This window comes from Bombina bombina, chromosome 2, assembly GCF_027579735.1.
Source record: "Bombina bombina isolate aBomBom1 chromosome 2, aBomBom1.pri, whole genome shotgun sequence".
NCBI classification, from domain to species: domain Eukaryota; kingdom Metazoa; phylum Chordata; class Amphibia; order Anura; family Bombinatoridae; genus Bombina; species Bombina bombina.
The window spans coordinates 1,113,148,857-1,113,164,625 of NC_069500.1; the positions used below are offsets into that span (position 1 = coordinate 1,113,148,857).

General features: G+C 38.2%; 1 protein-coding gene across 1 annotated transcript; it reads left to right on the forward strand.

The window, feature by feature from the left end:
- The first annotated feature begins 5,213 nt into the window (after positions 1-5,213).
- On the forward strand, positions 5,214-7,963 carry LOC128650088 (MICOS complex subunit MIC60-like). Its single transcript, XM_053703764.1, has one exon. It carries the CDS (start codon positions 5,326-5,328, stop codon positions 7,609-7,611), a length of 2,286 nt encoding a protein of 761 aa, XP_053559739.1. The 5' UTR covers positions 5,214-5,325; the 3' UTR covers positions 7,612-7,963.
- Positions 7,964-15,769: the final 7,806 nt, after the last annotated feature.

Consider the following 15,769-nt stretch of genomic DNA (forward strand, 5'->3'; position numbering starts at 1 on the left):
GAAAGAAAATGTGATTTTAGTAATGTGCTTATGTGGTGGGAATGGTTGAAGGTGGAAATAAAGAGGTTTTTTTATTTTTTTTTATTAAAAAAAAAAAAAAAAGCCTGTGAGAAAGCTAGAATGGAAAGGGAGTTGTATGATAAATGGTATCTGAGGTTGTTGTATTTGTATGAATTGAGAAATTGTGGTATTGATGTGCATGAGGAAATTGCTGAAGCAAGAAAGATAATTAAAAAGTGTATGCATGAAAAAGGAAAGAAAATTGTTTTTATGGCAAGATTGGAGAAAATGGAAAAGGATGAGTCTTGTAGTAAATATTTTTTTAAGAAAGCTTTTGAAGGAAAGACTGGTTTTGTTAGTGTTTTTGATAAGGTTGAGTGTGAAGTTAATGGTACGGATGGTGTTTTGCGTGAAGTTCATGAGTTTTACAGTGAGCTGTATAAAGAAAAAACAAGAGATGTTTTATTGGAAAATGAGTTGTTGGAAAACATTGAGATTAAGTTGGAAAAATATGATAACGATTTGTTAGAAAGGGATCTAAGTTTGGATGAGATTGCAGAGGTTGTTAGGAGTTTTAAGAATGGGAAGGTACCTGGTTGTGATGGTTTGCCTGTTGAATTTTATACTTGTTTTTGGAATTTGATTGGGGTTGATATGTTGGATGTTTGTAAGTTTGTTTTTAGAATGAATGTTTTGCCTGTTTCAATGAGGAAAGGTTTGATTGTTTTGTTATTTAAAAAGGGTGATAAGAGAGATTTGAGGAATTGGAGGCCGATTACATTGTTGAATGTTGACTATAAGGTTATTGCAAAGGTGTTGGCAAATAGAATGCGTGGAGTGATTGGTAAGGTTGTGGGTGAAGAGCAAGTGTGTGCTGTTCCTGGGCGTCAGATTTCTGAAAGTTTGTTGTTACTACGTGATGTACTGTGGTATGTGAGGGAGAGGATGAGGTCTGTTGCTGTTGCTATTATGGATTTTGAAAAAGCGTATGATAGGGTAGTGCATGATTTTATGTTTCATGTTTTAGAACGTTTAGGTTTTTCTGGTAAGATTATTGGATGGTTTAAATGTTTGTATAGTGATATTGTGAGTCAAGTTCAGGTGAATGGTTTTTTGACTGAGGAATTTTGTGTTAAATCTGGAGTGCGTCAAGGATGTCCTTTGTCTCCTGTGTTATTTGTATGTGTCATTGAGCCATTATTAACTAGTTTGAGGAAGGATAAATTAGTTAGAGGTGTGAGTGTTCCTGGTAGTAATGGAAGGTGTTTAAAAGTGATTGGGTATATGGATGATGTGAGTGTGGTATGTGAGTCTCGGGCTGGTTTGAGGAGGGTGAAAACTTTAGTTGAATGTTTTTGTATGGCAAGTGGTTTCAGAGTTAATTGGAATAAGTGTAAAGTTAAAGTTTTTGGTAATGATAGGGAGATTGATTCTTGTGGATGGCCTGTGACTGAAGGTGCAATTGAGGTGTTGGGTGTGAAATTTGATGTGGATTTGAAAGGCTTGGAAAGTTGGGAGAATGTTTTTGATAAAGTGAGTAGAAAACTTCAGTTTTGGTCTTTAAGGACTTTATCTTTGGAAGGGAAAATGTTAGTTATTAAATCGGTTTTGATCCCTATTATGTTATATTTGGCGTTAGTTTTTCTGCCACCTGAGAGGATTTTTCGGAGAATTTTGAGAGTGTTGTTTTCTTTTTTCTGGAGTTCTGGTATAGAGCGTTTGAAAAGAGATGTTGTTGTTAAGAGTAAGAATGTTTGTGGTAAGGGTTTTCCAAATGTGGAGAGATTTTTGGCTGTGAAATATGTTAGTAGGTGTGCGGTTCTGAGTGGTAAGGATAGCATGGCTGGTTGTATGGTAAAGTATGCTTGTGGAAATGTTTTAAGACGATATGGTTTATTTGAGATTGATAGAAAGAAACCGGTATATTTTGCTGTTCCGTGGTTTTATGTAAGGGTGGAATGTTGGATTAAAAAATATGGTTTGGAGAATGTTAGTAGGGAGATGTGGTGTGCAAACAGAATGGTGTTGAAAATGTTGGAGAAGAAGGAAGGTCTTGAGTGTATTGGGGGTTTGAATGAAAATGAAAGTGTGTTGGTATGGAAAAATGTGTGTAATAAGCATTTGATGAATAGGCAGAAAGATATTAGTTGGATGAGTGTGCATAAGTGTTTGCCAACAAGGGATTTTCAGAGAATGCGTCGTTTAGTGGCTTCAGAAGTGTGTCCTAGAGATGGTTGTTTTCAAAGCGAGAGTGTTATTCATTTGTTTTGGAATTGTGAGTATGCTAGGGATGTTTGGAGAAGTTTGAAAAGGATGATTAAGGGTTTGACTGGAGTGCAGTTTTTTACTTTTAATATGATGATGTATGGTTTGTGTGGAAGTGATGTGGAAAAGGAGAAAGCAAGATTGATATGGTTGTTGGCATGTTGTGTGAAGGAGGTTTTGTGGGATGTGCGTAATATTTTGATTTTTAAGAAAGAGGTAGTTACTGTAGGTAATTGTGTGGGTATGATCCGTGGGAAGTTGTTTTTGTATTTTTCTTTTGATAGGAGGCGATATGGGGAATTAGATTCGGAAGGCATCTGGAAGACAAAGAAGTGGAAGGATTGGATTATTTAATTATTTTTATTTTTTTCCTCCAGTTTGTTTTTGTCTGTATTTGAAATATGTTTAATTTTATTTTGTGTGATTATTTAAGTTTAATGTTTGCATTTTGTTTTTTGTTTTTTCTGATGACAAAAATTTGGGTCAATATTTCAGTTTTGTAACAAGAGATATTTTGTTTGCATTTGTTATTATGATTTTATTTTGTATATATGCATATATGATTATTTTTCTAATAAAAGAATTACGAAACGTACATCTGGGGTTTTTGCCATTTCTCTCGTTCAGAGAGGGATTGCCTGGTATTTCGTGGCTGGACTGCACTGTTAAGTCAGGATCAGACTGATATGCTACAGGAAAGTTCTACTCTGTGAAAGGGGCATATTGAGCAAAAAGAGGCTGCTTCTAGGGTGGTAACTAGCCATAGAACAAGCTATTGTGCTATTGTTTGTTTCCAAGTTGAGCGCTTCTCTCTTTTTTTATTTATGTTATTGTAACTTAGGTTAGGTTTTATTTTACAGGTACTTTTGTATTTATTTTAGCTAGTTATTTATTAAATAGTTAATAACTATTTAATAACTATTATACCTAGTTTAAAATAAATACAAATTTGCCTATAAAATAAAAATAAACCCTAAGCTAGCTACAATGTAACTATTAGTTATATTGTAGTTAGCTTAGGGTTTATTTTATAGGTAAGTATTTAGTTTTAAATAGGAATAATTTAGCTAATTAATTATAGTAATTTTATTTAGATTTATTTAAATTACATTTAAGTTAGGGGGTGTTAGGGTTAGGGTTAGACTTAGGTTTAGGGGTTAATACATTGAGTATAGTGGCGGTGAAGTTGGGGGTGGCAGATTAGGGGTTAATAAATGTAGGTAGGTTGCGGTGATGTTAGGGATGGCAGATTAGGGTTTAATAATATTTAACTAATGTTTGCGAGGCGGAAGTGCGGCGGTTTAGGGATTAATATGTTTATTATAGTGTCGGCGATGTTGGGGCGGCAGGTTAGGGGTTAATAAGTGTAGGTAGCTGGCGGCAACATTGGGGGTGGCGGATTAGGGGTTAATAAATATAATGTAGGTGTCGGCGATGTTGGGGGCAGCAGATAAGGGGTTCATAAGTATAATGTAAGTGGCGGCGGTGTCCAGAGAGGCAGATTAGGGGTTAATAAATATAATGTAGGTTCGGCGATGTTGGGGGTGGCAGATTAGGGGTTAATAAGTGTAAGATTAGGGGTGTTTAGACTCAGGGTTCATGTTAGGGTGTTTGGTGTAAACATATATTTTATTTCCCCATAGGAATCAATGGGGCTGCGTTACTGAGTTTTACGCTGCTTTTTGGCAGGTGTTAGACTTTTCTCAGCTGGCTCTCCCCGTTGATTCCTATGGGGAAATCATGCACAAGCATGTATGACCAGCTCATCGCTGACTTAAGCAGCGCTGGTATTGAAGTGCGGTAAGGAGCAAAATTTTGCTCAACGCTCACTTCTTCTCTTTTGATGCCGCTCACTTCTTCTCTTTTGATGCCGGGTTGGTAAAAACATGTAATACCAGAACTGTAGGAAAGTGAGCGGTGAGAGAAAACTGCTCGTTAGCACTGCATAGCCTCTAACGCAAAACTCGTAATCTAGCCGTTTGTTTTTTTAATAAAATACACTAGACTGTATTTTAGGGCCGTTTGGGGCACATTTATAAAATTAACCAGAGATCTGAGCTCGCCGAAACAATAACCATCCACTTGTAATGGGTGATTAATTATGCCGCAAACGGGCAAATTTTCCCATTTTGTGCATATGCACCAACAAAGTAATTCACAATAGTTAAAAGTGAAAATAACAGTAACAGTTTGTAACGTTATCTTGCAGCTGCAGTCTATAGAGGTTGTGTAAGATGTTTTACATACAGATTGGAAACATTTATCAAACCTCTATTTTTAAGATTGTGGGAAAAAGCTCAAATAAGAGTTTGCACTTAAATTAAAAAGGACAAACTTTGTTGCGATTATCAAATGAGGGGATTAAACATGTGTGCAGATATTATAAAAACATATGTATAAAAGGCATACATACAAAAAAAATATATATATAAAAGAACAGCCCGAGTTCCAGATGAGACACTTTAGATCATTTCACTGAAAATATGAAATACATATCAAATACTGTGAAAACTAGAAGAGGAGAGGTTCCCACACTAAATTGGGGTTCCATCTAAATTCAACTAATAAGCGGCTATGGTTAAAGGTAAACCCGCTATATGAACTACATGTGACAACATGTCACAAAATGGATGAATATGGAAAATAGAAAATAATATTCTGAGGTATGAGCACTTGTCCTGAACCCATATCTAATCTGTAAAACCAACAGTAAAACCAATCTGTAAAACCAACAGAAGAGAGGAACTGTGGAATTCACAAATGTGTCTGCTATGGTGTGATCATACTATACTATAGTTTTTAGTGGGCATTTGGACTCCCAAATGTAGACAAAAAGCTCCTTAAGACCCCAAAAAACTCCTAACCTGACAAATCTAATAATGCTAATAATTAGTGTGAATACACATATCTGCTTAACTAGGGGGAATATGATAAGAGAGGGAACGTGGGCGTGTCGGCTGTCGGTGTTGAGCTGTATGGACACTAGCTTCATTCATCCGGTCCCGGGACATGCTGTGCTAAGCAAAACACCGGACAGAGTAATTCCTGTCACATTATATCATGCTGCGGGTGTGCAGACGGGCCAGGGCGGCGGCCTTAGCTAAGGAATGCCTCTGTGGTAAATCATCGCTAAATTTACGTGCGCCGAGAGCCTACTCTACTGCAGGATCATCCGGGCTCTCTGCTGGAAAGATCATAGGTGGAGGCCTCCTTGTTGCAGGTGGCGGCGTTGGGGGCACAGTTCTATATGCCAGCTGGGATCCACAATTCAGAGACAATGTTGAAAAGTCTATACCCTACTCAGAGAAACTCTTTGAGCTTGCACTTGGGCCTGCACCATACAATTTTCCTGTGCCAAAAAAATCTGCAACATCCGCTCCCCTTAAAATTTCCACAGTTGAAGAGGTAATGAAGGAGTCCAAACAGCCTAAGAAAGAAAAGACTGAGACTCTGATATCTGCTAGTGAACGTACAGAAGCTTCTTCACATGTAGCCCAAATAATTTCAGCGACTGGTGAATCGGTGTCTGTTCCAGCTTCAGCGGTACACAAAGATAATGCTCCCCCGTTACCTGTAGATCACCAAGCTGGATCTCCAACTGCCAGTTCTGAAGCAGATCATTGCAAGGAGTGTGAGCATGAGGGTTCACACACCTTAAAAGAACGCCCTCCAGAAGAAGTGGCCGCACGCCTTGTTCAGCAGGAGAAGGCAGAGAGAGAAAAGATTGAATCTATTGCGGCAGTGCTGGAGGAGGCTCTTGGTAACACAGCCAGGGTTACCGTACAGGCCATAGCGTCCCAGGAATCTGCTGTGCAAGCTGTTAATTTTCATGCACAGAAACTGAAAGAGGCTATGGATGACTCCCAGATTACTTCAGAAAAAAAGTCCTTGCAGTGGCGCGAATTAGAAGATGCCTTAAAAGTTCGCAGCAAGGCTGTGGACGAGGCAGCTGATGCTCTTTTGAAAGCTAAGGAGGAGATGGAGAGGCTGAAGAGTGTGATTGATAATTCCAAGAAGAACCTTATTGATGGAGCAAAACCGCACATCATTTCAGCTGAGGAGAACCTGCATCGTATGATTGTCGACCTGGATAATGTGGTTAAAAAGGTGCAAGCTGCTCAGTCAGAAGCTAAGATAGTCGCTCAGTATAATGAGTTGGTTGCTGTAGCTCGGGACGAATTTCAGCGTGAACTTGACAGTATTACCCCAGAAGTACACCTTGGCTGGAAGGGATTAAAGATTTCCGATGTAGCTGGTAAACTAAGCATAGACGACTTGAACTCTCTCATCGCCCATGCTCACCGGCGTATCAACCAGCTACACAAACAACTGGCAGATTACAGAGTGCGCGAACAGCAGCACATTGAAGCAGCCTTAGAGAACCAGAAGCTGGAGGATAAAAAAGCTCTAGAATCTGCAGTTACCAAGGCTCTAGAGCACTACCGAGCCGAGATCAAACTGGATCAGGACAAAAAGGCTGAAGAAATCAGGGATGTGATGGAAGCTGAAATGAGAACCCAACTGCGCAGACAAGCGGCTGCTCACACAGACCACCTGCGTGATGTCCTAAATGTGCAGGATCAAGAACTGAAGGCAGAATTCCAGCAATCACTATCAGAAAAACTCTCAGAGCAAGAAATGCAATATAGGCGTCTTTCTCAGGAACAGTTAGACAACTTCACGTTGGACATAAACACTGCTTATGCCCGGCTAAAGGATATTGAGCAGGCCGTTGAGGGACATGCAGCTGCTGAAGAAGAAGCCAGGAAGGCTCACCATTTGTGGCTTTCAATTGAAGCATTAAAATTCACCCTTAAAACTGCTTCTGGTGACAGCCCCACAGTTCCTCTTGAAGGAGCAGTTGAAGGTATCAAGTCTAGCTGCTCTAAAAATGAATTTACAGACACCGTGACTGCAGCTATACCTGAGGAGTCCTTAGCTCGGGGTGTGTACAGCGAGGAAGCACTAAGAGCACGATTTTATACCGTCCGAAAATTAGCCCGTAGGGTTGCCCTCATCGATGAGACCAGAAACAGTCTGTACCAATACTTTCTATCCTACCTTCAATCTCTTCTGGTCTTTGTACCTAAGCAACTGAAACCATCAGCTGAACTCTGCACTGAAGACCTAGACACATTCAGACTACTCTCATACACATCCTATTGCATTGAACGGGGAGATTTAGAGTTGGCAGCAAAATTTATAAACCAGCTGACAGGAGAGGCGAGAAGAGTGGCCCACGATTGGTTGACTGAAGCTAGACTTACCCTAGAAACAAAGCAGGCAATTGATATCTTATCTGCATATGCATCTGCAGTTGGTTTAGGCACAACTCAAGTACAGTAAAGGGAAACTTCATTGTATTCAGAATTGTTGTATTGTGAAAGGATGTTCTGTCCAGTAACGTACAATCCCCTTATTTATGTTCTAAATTGTTTAGCGTATCTAATCAAAATCAAAGTTCACTTTTGTTGCACTCTGATTATCTATCCCAGACAGATGCACTTCTTGTTTCTAAATCGATATAATTTTTTGCAAACTCCAGGAATCTTTTTCCCTGTAACTTATACCACGTTTTTAAGTTTTCAGGTTTTATTGATCCAACCAAAATTATGCAATATACTGTTGTCATATACTTTTGTTCTGGTCCTGTGAATAAACTAAAATAATGCCAAAAAAAAAAAAAAAAAAAAAAAAAGAGAGGGAACGTTTGCTGGCATGAAATTAAGGGGAGAAAATGATGGATCACCCTAAAAAGGATAACAAATATATCATAAAGAACACAGTGGTTATAAGAGGAGTGTGAAATTGAAGTCTGCGTTCAAACCCTTTGGATAAATGCAATCCAACTCAAATATCCATTTGCACTCTGTTAGGAGAAGTTTCTTTTCAAAGTCACCTCCTCTCCAATCTTTATGTACCTTACACAGTCCCATACATTTTAGGGCTTTATTGTCCCCATTATGCTTCTCCTTAAAGTGCTTGTATAGTGGGGTATTATCTTTATTCCCCTCTATCTTTAGATGTTCCCTAATATTATCTCTAAGTTGTCTGTATGTCTGGCCCACATACTGTAAACCACAGTCACATTCTAGAAGGTATATAATGCCTTTATCTTTGCACCTTATCTGTTGGGTCATCTTAAATTTCTCTTTAGAGATATAGGATTCAAAGGTGTGTTTTTTGAGGCCGTGTTTGCAGGCTTTGCACTTATGGCAGGGGAAGAATCCTTTTAGTATATTACCCTGTATCCCTTTGGCTATGCCAATATGTTTTTTGGTTACAATACTTGGCACCAGGATCGTTTTTAGATTTCTGGTCTTTTTGTATATAAAGGGGGGTTTGTCACTTAGGGCTTCTCCTATAATGTTGTCCTCCTTCAAAATTTGCCAGTGTTTTTTGATCACTCTCTCTATTTTATATTTGTTTTGACTATAAATATAGCGGCCCAAAGTCTTCATCCAACCTAGTCTTCATCCAAAACTAAACTACTAATAAAAATATTCTGGATGTCCCGGCTTCGCTGAGGACTTCTGATGCTTGGATGAGGATGGATATCCGGTCTACGAAAACTGTAAGTGGGTTAGTAATAGGTTTTTTAAGGGTTTATTGGGTGGGTTTTGAATTTTAGTTTAGGGGCTTTGGGCTGAAAAATAGCTAATTGCCCTTTAAGGGCAATGCCCATACAAATGCCCTTGTCAGGGTAATGGGGAGCTTAGGTTTTTTAGATATGTTTTTATTTGGGGGGTTTGATTCTGTGGGTGGTGGGTTTTACTGTTGGGGGGTTGTTTGTATTTTTTTATTACAGGTAAAAGAGCAGATTTCTTTGGGGCAATGCCCAGCAAAAGGCCCTTTTAAGGGTCATTGGTAGTTTATTGTAGGCTACTGTCTTTTTATTTTGGGGGGCTTTTTTATTTTGATACGGCTATTAGATTAGGTGTAATTAGTTTAAATATTTGATCATTTCTTTTTTTATTTTGTGTAACTTAGTGTTTTTTATTTTGTGTAATTTAGTTGTTATTTTTTGTAACTTACTAATTCTTTATTGTAGATTTAAATAATTTGAGCCGGTTTTTTATATATGTAATATCGTTAATTTAATTTGTAGTTTAATGTAATTTTAGTATAATAGGGTAGGTTAATTAATAGTTTAATGTAGTTTAATGTAATTTTAGTATAATAGTTAGGGTAGGTTAATTAATAGTTTAATATAGTTTAATGTAATTTTAGTATTATAGTTATTGTAGGTTAATTAATAGTTTATTTTAATTCTAAATGTCGGGGCATTTAGACTCTGAGTTTATGTTAGGGTGTTAGGTGTAAACAATACTTGTTTTCTACCATATAAATCAATGTGATATCTGGCAGCATCAAACATAAGCTTTTGCTGCTTTCAGACTCCCATTGATTCCTATGGCATCCGCGGCCTCCAGGGTGGCGGATTGAAAACCAGGTATGCTAGGCCGGAATAGTGGCGAGCGTACCTGTTAGAAATTTGATAAATGGCAAAAGTTGTCAGATAGTGCCAAATGTGTATTCGGAACATCTGTAATGATGTAAGCATCGATCTGTGTCGGACTGAGACCGGCGGATTGTATGTTACGTCACAAATTTCAACTTTTGCCGGTCTGTAGGCTTTGATAAATGGGTCGAATCAGGCTCGCCACAATTACGCTGCGGAATTCCAGCGTATTTGCGGTTGACGGCTTGATAAATAGGCCTCATTGTATCTTTATTTATTGTAACATCATGTGATTAATGTACTGACATTACAGATGATGTTTGTTCTCTATATCTGAATGCAAAATTGTCATTGTCATTCCCCTTATGTACAGAATGGATCCTTATTTAACGGTCTGTTCCTGTTTTTTTTCTTCTGTTTTTTTTCTATATTTTTCAATAAATAGTCCCTCATTATTAGAGTCATATCCACTATTATAGCTATTATTTAATTCCTTTGCCCTTATCCAAAATGGCGCTTCACCGCACTGTCTTTTACTATTACAATTATTATTTTTACTACCTTGCCCTTATCCAAAATGGCACCCCTCTGCACTGTCTTTCCCTTTTTAATAAGCCATACAACTCGACACTGAATCACCACATAAAGGCATTTTGGCATAGAACACACGCTACTATAGCACTATCACTGCACACAATTTACTTATTTATTTATATGCATCTAGTAAAAATGGTTAAAAGATAACGACCATCTTTGCCCTTAAATAAAATGGTGATTTAGTCACTTCTACCCGGAAGTCTTCTTCTGGTAAAACACTCTCTATATCTTAAAGCATATTGCATATACTCTTTCATATTTTTGGACCATGTACAGTATATAATAAAAACTATACATTATCTAGATAAGTACCATTCACTATTTTAAACAATTGGCCACTAATTTTAAACAATTGGCCACTAAATTTTGCCCCTAATTAAAATGGTGGCTCTGGAGCTTAGCTACCTGGAAGTGTTTACTTACCCGGAAGTATCTAACCAGACTTTGATCCATATGTTCTTTTGGCACCTAAAACTCAAAACACCCCCTTTCTTTGATTGACTAAGTTAGCCTTTAAATAGTACAACTCTAAATTAAGCTGGTATAGTCTTGATAAAGGCCTGTCAGTTGGCTGAAATGCGTTGACCTCCTGTGACATACCAGCCCAAGTTCCTATTTGTATATGGTGAGCACTTTTCCTTTTAGTTTAGCTAGCTTTTTTGTTTTTTGTGCATCTGTTTGTTTTTTCTTCCACAGGTACCTTTAGATGTTTTTACTCTGAACCAGAAGTTTTGGATAAAATATTTTCCTCCCCTGTATAAAAGTATTTTCCTCTCTTCTCTGGCTCCTTCCACACTGGACCGCCACTGGAATTTTTACTCTTTGTGACTCTTTGTGACTGTATAGACTTTGTGACTATATTGTTGCTTTATATATGGGACGTCCATTTATCTGAGCTCAGATTCATTAATTTTATTTGTTATACCCATATTTTGTCATATGTTTGACATAGGTTTTTCACTGTTGCTTTTTAAACATTTTACTCTAGATTTTGAATAACTCTGCTAGATTGCCACATAGTTCTAGTGATCTTGTTCCATATATTCCTTGAATTAAAACCGTTTTTATATACAACATATGTTTTTATATATTATTTATTGTCTGTATTTTTACCCTATTTTTATGCTCTTTTTTTACACAGTACTATGTGCTACTAATACAGTACTATGTGTTATTTTTACGCTCTTTAGTAATACAGTACTATGTGATGTTTTTGGCCATTATACACCCATATTGATAATCTCTTTGGGCACAGCTTTTCCACCAGCACACTTAAGCCCCCTTTGGGTGGCACTCCTATATCCCCACAATTTATTAAATCCAAGAGAGTAGCCAGAAGGCAAGCTGAATTCAGTAACCAAAGGGAAAAAACAAACTCAGTCAAGGTCAGAGGCACTAAAAGACTGGTAGAACCACAATGTCAGGGCAGGGAGTGGTCTGGGAGGATTCCTTTTAAAGCAATGCTAATGAGGTAACTGCCTGCAGCTGGCAGGCAGGTGGAGCTAAAAATCCCAACCAGTGCAGACAATAAGTCTCCCGAAGTATCAGCACAAGCTAAAGCCCTCTGGTGGAGCAGAGACAGAAATACAGGATGCAAATTAGGAGTTCAATAACGGACAGGGCTGAGACATATACCAGTTTTCACCTGTGCCACCAACAGTTCTACTACTACCAGTTGTGCTACTCTCTCAATAGCCTCCATATTTGTTATCAGCAGGCGGTGGGTTTATCAAAATCAGAAGGTTATCTTGAAACAGCTGTAGGACAGACATTGCAGGAGTAGTAGATGATCGCATTGTGCAAAGCAGTCAGTGAGATGAGGGAATTATTGAGTAGATTTCCCCAGTCTCTGGTTTGGCCAATAAAGATATATTATTCTACCGCCCAGCATATCTTCTATAGTTATCATTTACTCTGAACTGGGAGGAAATTGATTATTAGCCTAAGAAGATAGTGAAGGAAGAGATTTCACTAAAGAGGCTGTGCATTGAGGGTTTAATTCCAGCAATCTCCACCTGCATCAATTGTAAGAGTTGATGCAGGTAAGAGATAAAACTATTTCTACGTCATTCTCCAGTTAAGCATCCAGTGATGGCAAAGGCAAGCAAGACAGGCAATCAGCTGTCACCAGGGGCATATTTTGACCTAGGCAATCAAGGCACTTGCCTAAGGCAGCAGATTGGAGGGGGGGAGCAGCACAGTTTATGTAGCTATGCACTGTGTGCACAGTAATTAGGCAAGTGAGTATTGACCAAATCAAAATGTTTATGCATATTGTCCAATTCCAAGCTGTATAATCTTGAATGTTTATTGGATTTAAGCATATCAGGTGATGTGTATTTGTTTAATGAGGGAGGGTGTGGCCTTAGGAGATCAACACCCTATATCAAGGTGTTCATAATTATTAGGCAGCTTCTTTTCCTCAGGCAAAATAAGCCAAAAAAGAGATTTAACTGATTCTGAAAAGTCAAAATTTTTAAAAAGTCTTTCAGAAGGATGCAGCACTCTTGAAATTGCTAAGATATTGAGGTGTGATCACAGAACCATCAAAAGTTTTGTCGCAAAAAGTCAACAGGGTCACAATAAACGTGTTGAGAAAAAAAGAATCAAACGTGAAGATACCAGGAACCCATTATCCTCCAGTGCTGTCATATTCCAGAACTGCAACCTACCTTGAGTGCCAAAAAGTACAAGGTGTTCAGTGCTCATAGACATGGCCAAGGTAAGGAATGCTGAAACTCGACCACCACTGAACAAGACACATAAGTTGAAACGTCAAGACTGGGCCAAGCAATATTTGAAGACAGATTTGTAAAATATTTTATGGACTAATGAGATGAGATTGACTCTTGATGGACCAGATGGATGGGCCTGTGGCTGGATCAGTAACAGGCACAGAACTTCAATTTGGCTCAGACACCAGCAAGGTGGAGGTGGGGTACTGGTATTGGCTGGTATTTAAAAGATGAGCTAGTTGGACCTTATCCGGTTGAAGATGGACTCAAAATCAACTCACAAACTTAGTACCAACAAGTAAGAGCTCGCTTCCATGGAGCCATAAGCTACCGAAGTGGCCGACAGCTAAAAGTAATTTAGGGCTCCATTTTAGTACCAGGTCTCCATTGAAAAGGTTTCCGCTTTGCGTGTGGTCGCTATTTTTGTGTGGGTGTAATTTAGCATTGTGTTAACGCTTCCACCTGATGCTGGATTTTGAAAACATTAATAGGTTACAATGGTAACGCAACCTTACACTACACTCAATCGCTGTATAATTTACCCGTCGCTCACTGCTAGAATAAAATCAAACACCTACTGCATGCGCAATATCTACCTCTCAACCGCACCCCCACCGCATTAACTAATGTATCAACCCCATACCACAAAGTATCTATCAAAGTTATTAACGCCTAAACCACCATCCCCCCAATGCAAACTAGATATTTAAACTATTAACCCCTAACAAAAACGAGCAGCAACCCTAGTCTCTTTAACAGATTTATTAAAGCTTATGCAGCATAAACAGCCAGACTACAAAACATACAACATTTCGGAGCTAGTCCTTAGTCGTGTATGGCTACACCTGGAGTTAACATGCCTTAAATCACACCCCCAATACAAATGATCTACCTGTGGTGCTGCCATCTAGTGGACCTGCACCTAATTTCTAACAGCATACAAATATCTAACACATAGTCAATATTGAAAGGCTGAACAAAGAGGGGAACTGTCAGGATCCTCCATAAGTTCATGCTCATCAATGTGTTTTATGGCTTACTATACCTGTAATTGCCTCTCAATCACTTCTTGCTTCATATAAAAGTCGACCTGCCCTCTATGTCATTGCTTGGTATTGATGTTTTACATTTGACTCCTAGCTCTGTGAGCAATCTACTCCTTCCTGTTTGATTTGCTACGGCAGATCTGAACCTCTCTACGCTAACCACTCAGCCTGCTTCTGTGTGTGATCCTCTATCTGCAACCGGACTCCTTACCATCTATCCAGCCGGATCTACGGAAATCAATCCGCGGTGACGTCACACGCCAAACAAACAGATCCTCGCGGCACTGTCCGCAGCACATAGCCGTACAGAGCTCCTACAACCGGACAAACCAGTTGCCTCTGCTATCTCTCAAGTTACTTACCGGCTCCACTCCAGGTACTATCAAACCATTTGTCTCTCTGTGCCTAAACCTTAGAAGCCTGTTATCAGAACTACTGCTTCTCTCTACTAAGTGTTACATATTTAAGCTAAGTGTATAATATCATCTTACTGTTTCCTGGGCTGATTATTTACGCCTCACATTTGTATATCTTCCTAGCATTAGTAAGAAGGGTTGCCAACATTTATCAGTCTCTACCTATACTATATATATATATATATATATATATATATATATATATATATATATCATTTCTCTCATCTTATTCTTTGGTTTATATGTTAAGGGCTTAACTGCAGTTTTAGTGCTTGACACAAGTGGCAGTTCAAGTTTCCTTAATCTAATTGAGCCATATAAAAATCTGCTTAATAATTGTTGTGGGATTCACTTCACCTAACGGTGATTCATGTGATTTTCATATTTTGTTAAGCTACAAAACTAATATTTCTATCTCAGCAGCTGTGGTTACTTATAGTACTCTCTTTGTTCTCTAGACATCTTTTGTTGCCTGACAGGAACAATTCTTAACAGAACTAAATACCAAATACAAGAGAAGATCAGAGTGTATATAATTCATCACAATTCACATTTATATTACAGACATAGAGATAAATCCAGTTCCCTATTCATTCCTTTGCTATACATAGTCCCAAATTTACTGATCCAAAAGGCATCCCTTCTTTTCAACATATTAATACTATCACCACCTCTCCTGGGGTACTTAACATGTTCTAAAATTTTAAATCTAAGTTGACTTAGATTATAACCAGCACTTAAAAAAACTGGTTGGCTATAGGTGCATCTGTATTTTTTTTTGTTTTAATATTGCTCTTATGTTGATTAATATGTTTGCTAACAGTGTGGGTGGTCTCTCCAATGTAACCTAGCCCACATGGGCATTTAATGAAATAAACCGCAAAATCTGTATTGCATGTAAAGTCTCCGCTGATTTTGAATTTTTTCCCTGTACTCAAATGACAGAAAATTGGACCTTTAATTATACTATTGCAATTAGAGCAATTAAGGCAAAGAAAAAAATGCCTAAATTCTTCTTACCTATGTACCCCTGGACTGTGTCCTTAGAAGGACCAATATCAGCATGTACCAGCTCATCTTTCAAATTCCTTCCCCTCCTATATGCAGACATTTTGAGTTACCTAAATTCTTCAACTTCAGGATTATATGTCTTCAATATATGCCAGTGTTTAAATAGAATCTTATGGATCTTATTGCTCAACTATGAATATTGGCTAACAAATACCAATCTATTAGACTTCCTCTTTC